Consider the following 18,069-nt stretch of genomic DNA (forward strand, 5'->3'; position numbering starts at 1 on the left):
ACAAGATCCAACACCCCTTTATGATGAAGGTTTTGGAAAAATTAGGAATCCATGGAACATTCCTCAATACAATAAAGGCTGTATATGACAAACCTACAGCCAGCATTATACTTAATGGTGAAAAACTAAAGCCATTTCCTCTTCACTCAGGAAGAAGACAAGGACGTCCACTCTCTCCACTTCTCTTCATTCTAGTATTAGAATGCCTAGCTATAGCAGTAAGAGAAGATGCAAACATAAAGGGAATCCAAATAGGGAAAGGAGAAATAATACTCTCCCTCTTTGCAGACAACATGATCTTGTATTTAAAGAATCCCATAGACTCCACTCCCAAATTACTCAAGCTGATTCAAAACTTTGGCAAAGTAGCAAGGTATACAATTAACCCCCCAAAACCAATGGCTATTCTGTATGCCAACAATGAGAAAAGTGTGGCTGAAATTAGGAAAGCAACTCCATTTGTAATAGCCCCACAAAAAATAAAATACCTAGGAATTAACTAAAGAAGTGAAGGACCTCTATGATGAAAACTTAAAAACTTGAAAATGGAAATCAGAACAAAATTTAGAAAGTGGCAAAAACTCCCATGCTCCTGGATTGGAAAGATTAACATCGTGAAAATGGCAATACTTCCCAAGGCTATCTACAAATTCAATGTGATACCTATCAAAATTCCAACCTCATTCTTCAAGGAAATAGAAGAGGCAATCCAAAAATTCATATGGAACAATAAAAGACCCTGAATAGCAAAACTGCTCCTCAACGGAAAGAACACTGCTGGAGAAATATCAATGCCAATTCAAACTCTACTATAAAGCCATAGTAATCAAAACAGCTTGGTACTGGCACAGGAACAGATCTCAGGACCAATGGAATAGAATTGAAACCCCAGAATTGAACCTACAGACCTATAGCCATCTAATCGTCGATAAGGGAGCTAAAAAAAATAGAATGGAAGAAAGACAGCCTCTTCAGTAAATGGTGCTGGCAAAATTGGTTAACTACTTGTAGAAAACTAAAGCTAGACCCTTATATATCACCCTGCACCTAAGCAAGTACAAATAGATCATAGACCTTGGAGTCAAAGCACACACTCTGAAAACATTACAGGATGGAATAGGAGAAACCCTAGGTCTTCTTGGCGCAGGCCAAAATTTTCTTAATAGAGACCCAGAAACACAACAAATCAAAGAAAGGTTGGACAAATGGGACTGCATGAAGTTGCAGAGCTTCTGCATGGCAAAGGACATAGCTAGCAAGATCAATAGAAAGCCCGTGGATTGGGAGAAGATCTTCACTAGCCATACAACGGACAAGGGTTTCATATCTAAAATATACCTTGAACTCAAAAAATTAAATCCCCCAACAACAAACCCTCAAAGAAACAACTGCCCAATAAATAAGTGGGCTAAAGACTTAAAGAGAAACTTTTCTGAATAAGAAAGAAAGATGGCCAATAGACACATGAAGAAATGCTCAACCTCCCTAGCCATAAAAGAAATGCAAATCTAAACAACATTCAGATACCACCTCATCCCAGTTAGAATGGCAAAAATCAAGAACTCTAATAACAACAGATGCTGGAGGGGATGTGGACAGAAGGGAAGCTTACTGCATTGGTGGGAGTGTAAACTTGTTCAACCACTTTGGAAAGTAGTATGGAGGTTCCTCAAAAGACTCCACATATAGCTCCCCTATTACCCAGAAATCCCACTTTTCGGCATTTACCCAAATGTTTACAAACAAGACCACACTAAAGCTACCAGCACAACTATGGTTATTGCAGGGTTATTTACCATAGCTAAGATATGGAACCAACCTAGATGCCTCTCAGTAGATGAATGGATCAAGAAAACGTGATACATATACACAATGGAATTCTATGCCTCCATCAGAAAGAATGACATTGCCCCATGTGTTAAGAAATGGAAAGACTTGGAAAATGTTATATTAAGTGAAATAAGCCAAGCCCAAAGAAACATAGGTCCCATGGTTTCCCTTATTTGCAATATCTAGTATATGTATGAGTCAAGCAGAAAAGGTCAGATAAGGTGATATTAGGAAAATGAACCCTAAGATATGTATTCAAATGTTTTTTTTTTCTTTCATGCATTTGTTTCTAACACATTTATAAGAATATTTCTTTGTTGCTTTGTATGTCCCTCCCCCATTGTATAACTCCTGCTTTCACTGTATTTGATGTTGTTATAATTTGTGGAGGGGAAGGGGAAAAACAAGTCGTTTAAATAAGGATACAAGTGGACCCGTTGCAACACTGAGAAGTACAAGTTGTCATGTCAAAAATGAACTTTACAACTTTGGTGGGGAGGGGGGGATTGGGTGGAGGGCCGGAGGGAGGCTGGGAAGTGATGGGAAGGGGAAACAAAGGAAGAGGCTACAATGCTTGATAAGAAATGTACTCATTATCTTGCCCATGTAATTGTAACCCCTCTGTACAGTATTTTAACAATAAAAAAGAAAAAACACTGAATTTTAAGGAAAATATGCTTATGAGTTTTAAAGTGTAAACTAGCACTGTTTGTGTGTGTGTGTGTGTGTGTGTGTGCGTGTGTGTTTGTGCGTGTTCATATTTGTGTGTCAGTTCTGTGGGTTGAACTCAGGACCTTGGGGTTGTCGCTGAGCCCTTTTTGCTCAAGGCAAGTGCTCTACCACTTGACCACAACTCCATTCTAGCTTTTTAGTAGCTAATTGGAGATGAGTCTCATGGACTTTCCTGCATGGGATGTATTTGACCCCGGATCCTCAGATCTCAGCCCCCTGAGTAGCTAAGATTGTAGGTGTGAGCTACCATTGTAGGCACTACACTAGCATATTTAACAATAGACCATGTGTATAGTTTTCAGCCCCCAAATATCCAACAATGGCAGAAATATCTCTAAACATTCATGATAATCTTTCTTGCACTAATTTCCAGTGAAAACAGCTATTTTCTAGTAGCTGTTGGAAAGAATCTATCACTGCTGAATTTTACAAAATTTACATTATACTCTTAAAATTTACTTAAGATCAATAAATTTAGAACATTTGCTTTGTACAGAAGAGAGCAATATTTTCCTGACATAAGAAAATGTGGTAGTCTCTGTCATAACTCAATGTGAAATTTTCTTCTCATTTTGTGGAAAGAATTTCAATGACTGTCTCTTATACCTGGAATATTTTTTTAAATGAGATGTTCTCAGCCTTTTAGTGGAGGCTGTGTGATGTGGTCCCTTCCATCACCATGAGCAGACTATCACCTTGACTTTGTTCATAAGTCTCTATCTCAGAGTCCTCTATTTCTCTCAGTAAGAGACTGATAGCTATTTTTATTAAGCATTAAATAAACTCAATCAACTGAACACATTGCAAAACCCACTTATTTTCTTATAGAAAATCACATGTCCATCATTAAACTAACTTTCCTTTTTTTATAGCTGTACCTATTACTTTGCGTTTTATATAATTTACAATTTTGTTTTGGTCTGCTTTTTGGCAGTTATGTGGATTGATCTCAGGGCTTTCTTTACCATTTGAGCCATACTCACAGTTTTTTTTTTTGTTTCAGTAATTTTTTAGATAGGGCCTCAGATTTTGCCTAGGTTGCCCTAGTCAAAATCCTCCTAACTTGGCTTTCTGCATAACTGAGATTAGTTGGGATAGCAGGACTTCTGACTATACTTGCTTGTTCCTTGGGATAGGATTTAGGATTTTAGGAGTTGCCATTTAACAAAACAGTTGTGAATACAATGAATCTTGATCAGTGACACCACTTTCAACAGTTTTACCCCACTTCCACCCACCCCTTCTCTTACTTTTCTTAATTTTGTAGTATATACAATGGATTCTTGACTGCAGTCTCCTCCCCTTCTTGCTTTATTCATCAGCCTCTCTCCCTTGGCCCTGCTCCCACTTACAGGTACCCATTTTCTGGTGCCTATTTTGCTGGGCTTTGACTTTGTCTTTCTAAGGAATTACACTATTTGAGATAGAGTTTACCATAGAGTCTACCATATCTCAGTTAATACATTTGTAAACACTTGCATACTACCCAGTTTTGTTTTTTTTTTTTATAGATTTATAGAGACATTCTGCTGGCTACCTATTTTTTGCCCCTGCTGGCCCAAACTGCAATTCTCCCCTTTCTGTCTCATATGAACCTTGGATTACAAGTGTGAATCACCACACCTGACTTATCTTGTATATTTTTACTAACTAATTTTAATTGTCTGTTTCTATCCAACATATAGAAAAGACTCCAAGAAAGATTTATTTTTATGTTTGTTTAAATCAATGATATAACTCATACACTTAGAATAATACCTGGTAAATAAAAATAATTTATTATTAGTGAACCTTTAAATCTACTTAATTGGGAAAACTAAACTGCAAAGTTGTATAACATATTATTAAAGTTGTATAACTTATAATTATGGTTATAATCTTTATTTTTTTACATTTAAGCTGTACTTAAATAAACTCCTACTTGCTATGACATACATATCAAAATGCATTTTGATGCAGGCATGTTATATGAGCTCATATATTAACTGTTTGTTAATTGCTACATGAATCTTCTTTTAAAGTTGAAAAGAAGTAGAAACAGATATCCTATTATACTCTCTACAGGGCTAGTTATCCTTTCAGTCCTTTAGCTAGTTTGGGCTCCACTGTGATGATCATTGGAGGCTGTGGTATTTTGTAGTTGCAGTTTTTACAATCAGCCTATCTGTTTAATTTAGGAAAAACAATAGGAGGCAATGCTCAGGACTATAGGATTCAAAGATTTGTTGGTTATGTGTTTTTTTTTTAACCTCAAAATTAGTCACATTTGTGGCCTCACCCTAATTTAGTATTTTTCTAGCAAAAATGTGTTCAAATGCTTCTTTTAAAAGCCTATGGAAATGAGATATAATTGCAGCTGATGATATATAACTTCTAATATAACAGAAGCCGACCAGTTTTGATCTATTGAGTGATTCAGTAACATTTTGTTTAAAGAAATGATTCTCATATTATATGTTTTAAAATTCTCTGACAGACAATAAACACTACTAGATTCTGTGTCCACATCCAGCCTTTTGGTAAAGACAGGTCACAATTACACTTTTGTCCTGATTCTGAGGTTCTATTGAAGTACAAATTATACTTTGAAATATCTCTTAAGTAGTTTATTATACTTCACAATACTTACTTTATACACAGGTGTTAAAATCAAGTTCTCTTAACTACCTATATAAGCCTGTTTTCTTTTAAAATGTATTTTAAAATTATGTTTAAGTAATTGTATATAGAGGTTTCAATTCAGCACATTAAGTTATAGTACATCTTGGTCATTGTAACCCATGGAAGAACTACTTTCAATGGAATATTATTTTAGTCTATTTGTATTAATGGATTAAAATAAACTAGTATAATAAGGAGAAAAACACAAAGGTGCAATACCTATGTGCATTTAATCATATACATTAACATTTACCAAAATGAACTCCAGGAAGTAGAAATAAGAGGGTTGTTGTTGTTGTTTTATCTTTTTCTTGTTTGTTTATCTGTCTTTGGGAGGGTAGGGGGAATGAAAATGGTGGGACAAAGGGTGAAGATATGTTGAAAATGAACTCTACAACTTGTGGGGCAGGAGGGAGGGAAAAACTGGGAGAGAGCAAAGGTAGAAATGCCATTGTTCAAAAAGAAATCTATTCTTTATTTGATTTATGTAGCTATAACCCCACTGTATATCACCTTTATGATAACAACAAAAATGATGAAAATAAAATAAAATATAATTTAAATGTTAAAGAAAAAAAGAAAAAGTTACATTTTCATTTATTGTAATTTTATACAAACTGATGAAAGCATTTTTCTGTAATACTTTAAAACATTATTTAAGGATATAATTGACATATACTATGAAATTTTACTGATTCATTATTTTATTTTTATCTTTGATGATGTGTAAACATTAATTCTTTCATAATCCTTATATACTTCATATTGTACAAATTAAACAGCATTTCTTGAGAAGCCCAACAATTCCAAAAACAAAAAGATATGATATTCTGATCATGGAGCAGTTGTTTCAAATTCGATGAAGATCACTTATTTTTTAATTGATGAAATTCTTACAACAGCAGCAAAGAGGCACAGAATAAGGAGTGGCTGAGATTTTACTGTCAGTTTAGAACAGTTTGTTTATCAGTCTGACAAAGAGAATAGCAGCTGGCTAATTAAGTGAACCTAATTTAAACTAATGACATAGATTCTCCAGATAACATGCTAATGGTTGAGGAGCCTGCTGTGAGACATAGAATACTCCAGAGTTATCACATTCAGCCACTTTCCCTTACAGGCTGTCTAGTCCAGCCTCATGGTAGACAAAATGACGTCACACTGGTATCTTTACATCTTCAAATATCAAACCATCACCTGTAGACCACTTTAAACCATAACTGAAAGCTTTAGATGTTTAAAGAAATACAAACTTTATCGAATTCAATAAAGTATTAAGACACTTTGCTTTTTACTGGTGATGAATATTAACTGATGTTACTTCAAAATAAAACAGATTTACAGTTGTCTCCATGATGAAAATTTAAGGCAAAATCTTGAAAATGATGTGCTGCCAAAAAATAACTGTTGATTTAAAAATAATATGCAGCCTAGAGCAGTTGGTTTATGCCTATAATCCTGGAGACTCAGGAGGCTGAGTTCTGAGGATTGAAGTTCAAAGCCACTCCAGTTAAACACCAAAAAACAAAAACAAAACAAAACAAAAAAAAAACCAGAAGTAGAAATGTAGTTCAAGTGGTAGAGTGCTAGCTTTGAACAAAACAGCTAAGGGACAGCACCAGGCCTTGAGGTCAAGCTCCATTACACGCATAAAATAAAATGAAATGCAATATAATACAATGAATTTCAAAAATGTGCAGCCCTAAACTACATATTTAACATGAATCCTTATAGTCAAATCATATATAAGGATAAGTCAAAGCATGATCTCATAAAGAAGGTCAGTATAGAACACTAAGAACTCACTTGAACAACATTAAAAAATAAGATCAAATTTACATAAACGTAGTGGTATTATTTTACTCTTTTAAAAGAATAATGCAGTTGTGCCTGAATACTCTTGCTGGTGGATCATGCCAGTCGTACTAGCTACTAAGGAGAATCTTAGGCTAGAGGTTTAAGCCAGCCCAGGCAGAAAAGTCTGTGAGATTCTTATCTCTAATTAAACATCAAAAAGCTAGAAGTGGAACTGTGTCTCAAGTGTCCACTCTGAGTTCAAAACCCAGGATCAGTACACACACACACACACACACACACACACACAGAGTGAACCTTTTCCTATTGGCAGGCCCTGGTGCCTTTTCTTTTGCGGGGGGGGGGGGGGGGGGGGGGGCGGGGGGGGGGAGGGGTTCCGGTCGTGGGGCTTTAACTCTGGGCCTTGGTGCTGTCCCTCAGCTCTTCAGCTCAAGGCTAGTGCTCTACCACTAGAGCCACAGTGCCACTTCCAGCTTTTTTTTCTATTTGTTTATGTGGTGCTGGGGAATCGAACACAGGGCCTCATGCATGCAAGGCAAGCTCTCTACCACTGAGCCACCTTCCCAGCCCCAGGCCCTGGTGCTTTTTTAAAGAAATTTGTCTCTTTGCCACTGGTCAGTCCAAAAAGTCATTGTAAGATTTTTGGGGGAAGGGGGGACTTTTTGCGCTTGATGACAATGGCCATTTTCTAACTTTCCCAATGGAAAGGCCCTGTCTTTAATATCTGTTTACCAATGTAGAATAAGAGAAAAATAATGGATAGAGAAACAAATGTTTGAAACTTTTAAATTTTACAGAAATAACTTTATACTTAGTGAAGAACTGAGAATTATATTCACCATTTTGCAGTCACTAACTGCTGACTTAGCTTCTGTAATTTGCTTTCACTAACATTAAAGTATAAAGATAGGTCTGTGTCAACAAACTCTAAAGAATGTAACCGCCCTGATAGATAACTAACTGCTGACCTCAAGCCCCAGACATTCCCAGAGTCCGGAACAATGGCTAACACATATTCCAGATCCTCCTCCGGGAACTGGACCCCGAGATAATGACCATCTGGCAGGACCAGCAAACTAGGCCAAATGTCAACCAATCGCAAGCCTGTAACTATGAGAATTCCCCCTAACCCTTATTATCCAAAGCAACCATCCCCCTTGAGTCACCCCATGCCAATCATTTTACAAAGAGTGTTACAAAATATCCCGCGTGGCATAGTGATTTGCTGTGAGTGTCTACTGGGGCCCTGCCCTTACCTTAAAATGTACAAAACGTGCTGTAACCCTTTGTTCAGGGCCTCTTGCTAACACTCCTACAAAGGTGTGCATGAGGTCCATGCTCGCCAGTCCTTAATAAAGGACTCTTTGCCGCTTGCATTGTCCAAGGTGGTCTACAGGGGGCTCCAAGACTCTGGGTACTACTTTCCCAATGGAAAGGCCCTGTCTTTAATATCTGTTTACCAATGTAGAATAAGAGAAAAATAATGGATAGGGAAACAAATGTTTGAAACTTTTAAATTTTACAGAAATAACTTTATACTTAGAAGAGTTTGGAACACTGTGTTAGTCCACTTGCCTCACTATATTTGTCTCTGATCATAAGCATCAATCATCAATCATCACAAACCTTCAGTGCTTGGAGGTCAATGTTGATTTTGTACAACCTGATTCCTGTTTGTGTACAAGCTGTTCCGGGACCCCAGGCAGAACTAACTGGCAGATCTGGCATTGGGAATAAGTCAGTGCTTCTGTGGCAAAGTTGTAATTAACACCTTCCTGAGGAGCTAGAATTACAGATGTGGGCTACTGGCACCAGATGCAAGTAATATTTCTTAAGACTTAATTTACAGCCTTGCATCTGGCCATTTTTACAAATATTTTATTGTTTCTAAATAGTTTATTGTATCCTTACTCATTGGTAGGTGAGAGCTTACCAATATATCTTTCATTAAATGCCTAGTAGTAATATTGATCAAGTCAAATGCCATTTGTTTTTTCTTGACATATAAAAATTAATTTTGTTTCCACGGTTTGATTAAATGATCTTAATTTTTTCCCAGTTTTGCACTAATTATTTTAAGTGAATGTATAAATTTAAACCTAGTAAGTTTATTTATCTTGTGTTAAGCAACTGAGGACTTTCTGTCTAAGGCTACTTGTCCTATGGCTTTTGCCAGTTGATATTCCCATAACTTTTTAGGTAGAAATTAAGTTGCATACTCTCAGAATGCAAAACTTAGGTTGTTTTTCTTTTCTTTTGTTGTTTTGTTTTTAGTTTTGAAACATTTTAATTTTTTGTATTTGTATAGGTCTCATTTTTATATGCCTTAGTTGATGCTTTTTAAAGCAACTTCCAGTAGGCTTACAAAATAAACTTTGGGCCATTCAAAATACAAAAAGAGGAAGTTTCAAGGAGTTGTCATTTTGATCATATCAATTATCTCTTATAGTAGCAGGTCAATAATTGCAGTATAGTATAATAAGAAAACTCATTCATGTATTTTATTATATTTTTTTCTGGTAGCTTCTTTTATGTTATCAGTTTTCTTTATCTAAGTACCATGTATCTTGAAGCATAACTTCCAGTTTATATTTCATTTTCTTTTGCTCTTTCCTCTGCACTATTAGTAACTGCTTATTTTTTTCATTCTGTTGTCATTTTTGTTGAAACTGATGTTTCATATATCCCATAGTGTGTGTGTGTGTGTGTGTGTGTGTGTGCACCAGTCCTGAGGCTTTGATACAAGGCCTGAGTGTTTCAGGCTCACATTCTATCACTTGAGGCAAAGATTCACTTCTGAATTTTTAGTGGCTAGTTGGAGATAAGTGTCTCAGAGAATTTGCTGGGTGAGCTGGCTTTGAACCTCTGATCTCAAACTCAGGAGTAGCTAGGATTACAGGCCTAAGCTACTAGTTCCAGGTCACCATAGTAATTTTTATTTTATTTTTTAATCTTTTTAATTTTCAGGTGATGTAGTTTGCCTTTATTTTCAATTTTCAGAAGTCATTCAAGATTTTTTTGTTAAATAATGAGAGTAAAATTATGCAAAAATGTTATTAATTTATAAATTAAAAAAAGTCATATCTCTTTAATTTTATCAAAGGATTAAAAGCAGTTCGGGTTAAAATTTTGGCACATTTTTATAAGATTAACTTGATATTCATATATGCTGTTTTGAAGTATTAATGGATATAGCAATTTGGAAAACCATCTTGAACATCTAAGCACATGCACAAACATGTAAATGATATAGAAAGTTTGCTCTTACAGTTCAACACGTATACTTACAAACAAAATTTCTAACTTTTGAGCACCAAATAAAGCATGCAAATATGTAACTATACTAATCAGAATCATCCATATCTAAAGTAACTATTACAATGGTTTGATTAATGTACAATATATTTAAATACACTTGATTTTAGCTATTTGTGTAAATTTTTCTGTGAAATCTGCGCTATCATAGAACTTCTTTTTGAGGAAGTAGAAGACAAGGTTTCCATAAGCTTCAGGTCATAAGTTTTACTCAATTGATTAAAGTAAGTGTGTCATATATATGTTTATATTCAATTTGAAGGCATGTTATTTAAAATCTATTGTTGATTTATGAATATTTAACTCCTAGGCAAAAATGGAATAACATGTGCCTGACACCAACTTCACTCAGACATCATAATCTGTAAAAAGGTAGAATTTCTACACTTGAGGATTATTTTAAGCAGCAAAAAATACCAAAAAAAAGTTATAAAAGTACTTCAGCTAGGAAGATGTTTGTCCAGCAACAAGTTTTTATTGTTCTGCAAATATTCATGAATTATTCTAAATTGCCTTGACTATTGCTTCTCATCAGTAATTTTATACAAGTTGACGAATATGCAATCTATGTCTTGTAGAAATAAAAAATAATAATATTAACACAAGATATATGAAATAAGAAAATTTGCCATCACAATGTGGGCTACAGATGGACAGAGTCAAATAATGGTTGGTACACATTTCAATGTTTCAAAATTCATCAATATTTGCATATGGTGATAAAATATGCATCACTATTATTTTTAGATAGGTGGCATTGAAATGAGTAACAAACATTATTTCAACAGTAAGATCTTAAGGATAATCTACTAAAATAATGCCCAATGTACAAAATTTAAGTGCTAAACTAAGTTGAACAATCTGCATGATTGTGATTATATCAGAATGTACCAGAACATAATTTATGTGATTTAGCAATGTACTAAGTCTTATGCATTTTCTAGTATTTCAAAGGTATCATAAGCATTTACTTAAAAATGCACTTTATGGGATCATTACATAGCATTTGAACATTTTATTATCAATACTTTTATTAATTTTAGATTTGACTTCATTTTCTGGAGGTGGAAGTCTATGAATAATAATTGATGTTAGTTTTTCCCACTTTCAAATATCTAATAGGTAATATCTATTCAGTAGCTGTAAGTCTCAGTTTAAACTGAGCTTAAACACCTGTCTTATCATACTTGAGACATATATCTAATTTTATACTTCTGGCAAGGAGCTTGATGTTTTTGAACTATATGTCTATAATTTGCACTGGCCTATTTGTGATAAAAATCGAACTGAAACAAACCCAGTCAGAAGCCACTAGCCTCAAAATCTAATTCCAAATAGATGAAATATACAATAATATTTATCCCTATGACAGATGTGTGAACATAAAAACTGAACACATATGAGGACAATTTAAATATGAGGCTCTTGGCATTTTTTGGGTAGAATAAATATTCATACTTTTATCTTCATTGCTCTGATCAGTCTTACAATAAAAACTAAACTATTAGATTCATTAGGAAAGTTTTTTAACATCACAGGGACCAGAGCAGAAGCTTTCATTATTTTAATAAGATACCCAACACACATTTTAACCAGTAATAAATAAATGATAAAATGGGTAGAAGAATGATGATGAGTGAATGAATGCATGAATTCATAAGAAGTTGATAAATAAAAGACTCAACTTCAAACTTCTTTGTACTTTCTGAAGTTTAGTCAGGAATCAGGATCAGAAGATCAATTTCAAACAATATTGACTCAAAACATTTTCTGCAAATGTAAGAAATGGAATGGCTTGGTTCCACTTTCTCTGAGAAACTTTCATATATTTACTTCTGATTGTGTAATGATATTAGACACATCTTCTTTTGGAAAAGGCCTTACACTTGTTGGCAAGCACAGTGTTAACTGTTCTAAGTCTCCAGCTGTTATACACTAGTTTTTTTTTTTTAGGTTAACGTCCAAATTTCGTCTGGGCTATATACCTGAGCTGAAAGTAGGCTTTATTAAGGCTAATCGTAGTCTCTGGAGTCACAGGTGCATGCTATTTGAATTCAGCTTTCTAGTTGGCCTGGCACCACAATAGTCCCAATAGCTTGCCATATATGGCGAGCATATGCCACTGTAATTTCATATCATTTGAGAAAGGATCCTGGATACTTTTCTTTCTGAGCTAGATTTTAAACCATTATCTTGTTCTCAGCTTCCCAAGTAGCTAGGCTTATATGAGAGAGCCATTCTTGGTGCTTGCCTCTTAGGAATATCTTAAATGCACTCTGACTGGACCGTTTCTTTCTTGGAACAGAAGAAAAGTGCAAAGTTGAGTTTTGTACATAAGTAATCATGTTAAAATGTAATCAATATAAATATCATTTAAATTTCACTTTCAAAAGTAGCAATTATTCCTACCTGAACTACTTTCTGGGACTGTACATCAACAATCAGGACTCTGTCCAAAGTTGGCTGAGCAACATAAATGAACTTGTCTTTGACGTTAACAGCTGAGGCCCACACACACCTTGGAACCTCATCATTCTCCAGTTTGGGACACACTTCATCCTGAAATTTAAGAAATAGAAAATAAATTAATCTATTACATTAAGATGTAAGTGTTACGATATCATAGGTAAAATTAATGCTTGATGCTTTATTATGTTTTATCAAATATTATATATGTGTCTATATCAAATTATATATATATATATATATATATATATTGTTCAATAAGACAGTATGGGAAGTCTACCTATCCATATTAAACTACATTAAATATTTTTGAAAATCAATATGGATAAAATTCTTGAAAGATAAAATTCAGGTCCCTAAGTTATAATTTACTGATGAAATGTAGTCTTTTCACTTTTTTCAACTACTTCATTTTCAACTACTACATTTTACTTCAAACTGTCCAGCATCTTTAATAGAAAAAAAGTTACATAAGAATATGTCCAGAACTTTTCAAAGCATTAGTGGCAGACCCCATGACACAGGAATGGTTTGGTTAAAAGTCACCAAATCCTCTGAAAATTATAGCTGTCTTACACTTTTGATGAGTCAAAAGTAGTGGGATCCTATAGAAAAGTTGCTCACAGTGGTTATTTTATTTTTCAATTTGTTATCAAGGTCAAATTTTATGAAATCCTTTAATCAGCCTGAAGATTTTTACCTTGCTCCTTTATCTTAGAACTGCTATTTATTGTGTAGTCTATGTCAGATGGTCTATAAGACTTCTGTTTCCTTCCTTGCTCCCTCTTGCAATAAATGCCTGTTGAAGGGACTTAGAAGTTTTTGTGATTCATGTTGGAAAAAATCATAATTAAAAGAACATGAAAAGTACCACTTAAGATCATGGTTTATATTTTACTGTTTTTGTTTTGTTCACTAATATTCTTTGTTAGTTAATTAGAAAAGACACTAAGAAAACAGATTTATTTAGCTCTACATAAATTTAAAAGTGTATGTTAAATAGATGTTTATCTAATAATATAATGATTTGTAATTACCTTATTGTTCAGTTTGATTTGTTTTAAGTCTGATTATTAATTCTAATATTTATTTTCTTTGATTTTCACATTAACTATTGCTTCAAGCTAAATTAGTATAATTCACTTCTACTTTTCATGTTAAAACATTATTAGTTCAATGGAGGTCCTATTTACTATGTGTGCTTAATAAAAATGACACAAAATCAATAACATTTTCATTATCAACATCACTAACCATTCCCTTTTTTTGTTAAAGATGTTATCAATATCAGTCATACTATATTTGACATTACATAGTATTTATATTGAATGTACTTCTCGGGCTGGACAGCCATGATAGATGACTTTCCTGTTGGCATTCAGTTTTGGAAAACAGTTTAAACAAAAGAATATTTGAAATGAAATAGCTGTGATCTGGTATTTACACTTTTCTATATCAGATCTTTTTCAATGAGAAGACCTGGAAACATCCATTGAATTCTAAGATGTCTTTCAGGACTGTGAGATTTACATCACATCACTGGTCTTTCTTTTTACTTACTTATTTTTATTTTTTTGCTTAAAATAATAAATGTGTCTTATTATCATATTTTCTGTAAATCAGAAGTTATTAAACAGTCTTTTTAAACAAAGCAACTAGAAAATATTATACAAAAGGATCTGACTGTGATGTGTCCACACATGGGTTTCCTGTCCCTGATTAGATTCACCCTGTGTCACTCATCATCATCCTCCTTTTAAAAATAATTTCAGCAGTTTTCAGTTTTATTTTCACACACGTGTATGAAATAGTCCATCCTCACCCTCTCTTTTTTTCTTTCTTCCTTTGCATGGGTACCCAATCACAAATAGAATCTGTTTTATATACTTGTTATTTATTTTTACGGACTAGATTCTTCATATAAGAGATTATGTAGTATTTGCTTTTCTCAGTCTGGCTCATTTCACTTAGCATGTGGATCTCTAGTTCCACCCATTTTCCTGAAGATGGCATAATTTAATTTTCCATATGGCTCAATATATGCTGTTGACAATTCTGTTCCTTAGAAAGAACAGCAAAATCCCTGAATTCTAAGCCTTCATTATGGGAAATGATTCAGCTTACTCTGGAGTTATGAAATGAGCTCCGTGCCAATTAGGGATCCCCATGGCAGCCGTAGGAGACAGAAAACCTCCTTAGGCAACTGCTAAGAACACAGAATAGTCCTGAAATTTCATTGGCCACTTCCCACTGAAACTATTTTGCAATGGCAACTTTTCTTTAGAAGTCAGCCGAATGACTTCAAAAGGAGTCTGTTGTCTCAGAAAAAAAAAAAAAAGCAAACAAACTATAGAAAATCTGCACTTGAGAAGCATGAACAGGTGAAAAAAAAGTAAGACTTGTGGTTGATGACAAGCTCTGAATTTGTTCACAAGTTCTTGCTGTTGCACAAAACCTCCTGACTATACCTGACAAAATAGTGAAAAGTGTGAATGACCCACAGTAGCTGTCAAATAGACAACAGCTGAACCAGGAAATATTTCCACCCCCTATTTTTGCTACAAAACTATTCAAACATAAAATAAACTTGTCTGCAGGAAATTATTTTGCATTTCTATAGTGCCCTCCCAAGAGATTTCTGATCAGACTTAGAATCCCTTTTACGAAACCATTAAAAGTTTCCTGACATTCACTCAAAATATCCTTTGCTTTGCTTTAAGTTGATGGCCTATTAGGTCTCATTTTATACTAGCTCTCTTATTTTTTAAAAAATGAACACCAAGATAAGTATTCAAATGTTTTTTCTTTCATGCGATTTTTTCGAACATATTTATAAGATGATTTCTTTGTTGCTTTGTATGTCTCTCCCCTACGGTATAAGCCCTGCTTTCACCGTATTTGATATTGGCATAATTTGTGCAGGGGAAGGAAAAAAACACATCATTTAAATAGGGATAGGGGTGGACCCATTGCAACAATGAGATGTACAAGTCGTTATGTCAAAAATGAACTTTACAACTTTGGCGGGGGGGGGGGGGGGGGGGGGGGGGAAGGGGGGGGTAGTGGTGGGGACGGAAAGATGGGAAGGGATGGGAAGGGGAAACAAGGAGGAAGTAACAATGCTTGATAAAAAATGTACTCATTATCTTGCCATGTAATTGTAACCCTTCTGTACGGTATTTTCACAATTAAAAAAAAATCACAGACTAGATAAGATGATGTTAAGCAAAATGAACCCCAAGATAGGGACCCAAGTGTTTTTTCTTTCTTGCTATTGTTTTTAATGTATTTATAACGAACCACGTGACTTTTTTTCCTTTGGATGTTCCTCCCCCATGGTATAACCCCTGTTTTCACTGTGTTTGATGTCGGTGCCCTGCATCTTGTATATACACTTCTCTAGCTTGGGGACGGGAAGGGAAAAAGCAAAATGCTTAAATAGGGATACAGGTTGACCCATTGTAACAATAAGATGTACAAGACACTATGTTGAAAATGAACTTTACAATTTAGGCAGGGAGGGAGGAGGGGGAAGTGGGGGAATGTAGTTGTGGAGAGGGGAGGGAAGAGAGGGGAGGGAAAAAACAAAGGAGGAGGTAACAATGCTCAGCAGGAAATGTACTCATTACCTTGCTCATGTAACTGTAACCCCTCTGTATAGTATATTTACAATAAAAACGTGTTTAAAAATATTTATTTCTGTGGGTAGTAATTGTAGAGAAATGTTCACATGCATCATGCATCTATGGAGAAAATTGAAGACATATACTACTGGAGATAAAAAATGAGCTTAATATAATACATACTAATGAGAATCAGAGTCAACAATAATAAGACAATAATCCTAAGGCAAAATTAGAAAGTATTTCCACTGGATCATTTCCATGCAAAATCAGATATTAAGAGCTCCAAAAATTATAATGGACTCCAAGGGATGTTACCATTGATGGTGCAACTGAAATTTTCGATTAAAATAGTAGCAATTTTAGCTGAATTGTAAAACCTAATTAAGATATAAAGAGAGTTATTCACTTGTCCTCTAGTAGAGCTTTGCCATTCTGATTTATTTTTTATACTGATTGCCCATTAAAATGCTTTGCCCTCAGTTCTCCAAATTACAGTATTTTCTTCCTCTTCCTATTCATACCTCTCAGAGCACATCCTGCAGCCACAAAACTATAAATGCTATTTATATTTACATCTCTACTTTCCTTACATGAACAGTGACCTTCCATCAATCTTTTAATGATTCTTTCTAATTGTACAAATACTCATGATTCTCTGCTCTCAGAAAGATGACTTTGTTATGCATTCAAGAAGCCAAACATGAACCTTGATATCAACTTAAGAAAAAAAGTATTAAACAACTTTAACTGCAGTTCATCTGTTTTCTCTTCCTGTCATGGCCTAATTTTCTTCAGAATTTTGAAATGCTTTCTAGAAATTTTTGTGCTGTTTTCTGATTTCCACTCTAAACTGATCATACTTCACACTGGATTTTGTTATAGCATCTCTTTTAGAACAGATGTTCCAAGTCATCAGCAGTCTCAGAATGTATAAATATGCACCAATTAGGATTCTGCAAAACTATGTTTGGAAATAAAGCATGACTAGAGCAGGGTGCCTCTTTGCTCTATCAGTTGCCCATTAATGAATGGGCAATTTCATATAGGTATGTAACACAAAAGTTGTTTTCTGTTTGCTTATCATTTCCACTGCTTTGCATTGTTTCAAGAACTTGATATCTTGTGAAATGTTCTTTTATTTATGCAAAGCAGAAATCAACAAATGAGACCCCCAAACTTTTCAGTTACTACCAACAGAGGAACTGCTCTGACAGCCTTGGATTCTGATTGGTAAAGAAACATAAAATAAAAATATGCAGAACTATTAACACCAATTTATCTTCTTCAGATCATTCTACTATTTATTTTGAGATTATTCAGGAGATAACTATATATTCTGTATAGTTAAATCATAGAAAATAAAAAGAAGAAAATGTAGGAAATGTAAATAATGTTTGAGATTCAGATTTATAAAATAAAGCTTATGGAAACAGAGCTATACTTATTCATATAAATTTCCTAAAAAGCTTACTACCTGGCTATTGGCAGAAAGCATGTTTCTTATCCCTAATTTAGCATAAATAATTCTCTTGTTTACTATTTAAATTCTCTTGGTTAATTTTTTTCTGACTGTGATGGCTTCTTCATTTTCTGTTCCCTAATGATGCCTTCAGCAATGTCAAGG

The 18,069-nt window shown here is 34.3% G+C and overlaps 1 protein-coding gene across 3 annotated transcripts in view; it reads right to left on the minus strand.

Annotated features, from left to right (window-relative positions):
• The window catches only part of Fstl5 (follistatin like 5), a 718,855-nt gene that overhangs the window by 75,655 nt on the left and 625,131 nt on the right, over window positions 1–18,069 (minus strand). For all 3 annotated transcript variants that reach the window (XM_042668417.1, XM_042668419.1, XM_042668418.1), the window contains one exon: window positions 12,763–12,912. In XM_042668417.1, coding sequence (XP_042524351.1) covers window positions 12,763–12,912 — 150 coding nt within the window. The remainder of the gene's footprint in view (window positions 1–12,762; window positions 12,913–18,069) is intronic.

The sequence above is a fragment of the Dipodomys spectabilis genome, unplaced genomic scaffold, assembly GCF_019054845.1.
Source record: "Dipodomys spectabilis isolate Male_0828 unplaced genomic scaffold, ASM1905484v1 ptg000436l, whole genome shotgun sequence".
Classification (NCBI taxonomy): Eukaryota; Metazoa; Chordata; class Mammalia; order Rodentia; family Heteromyidae; genus Dipodomys; species Dipodomys spectabilis.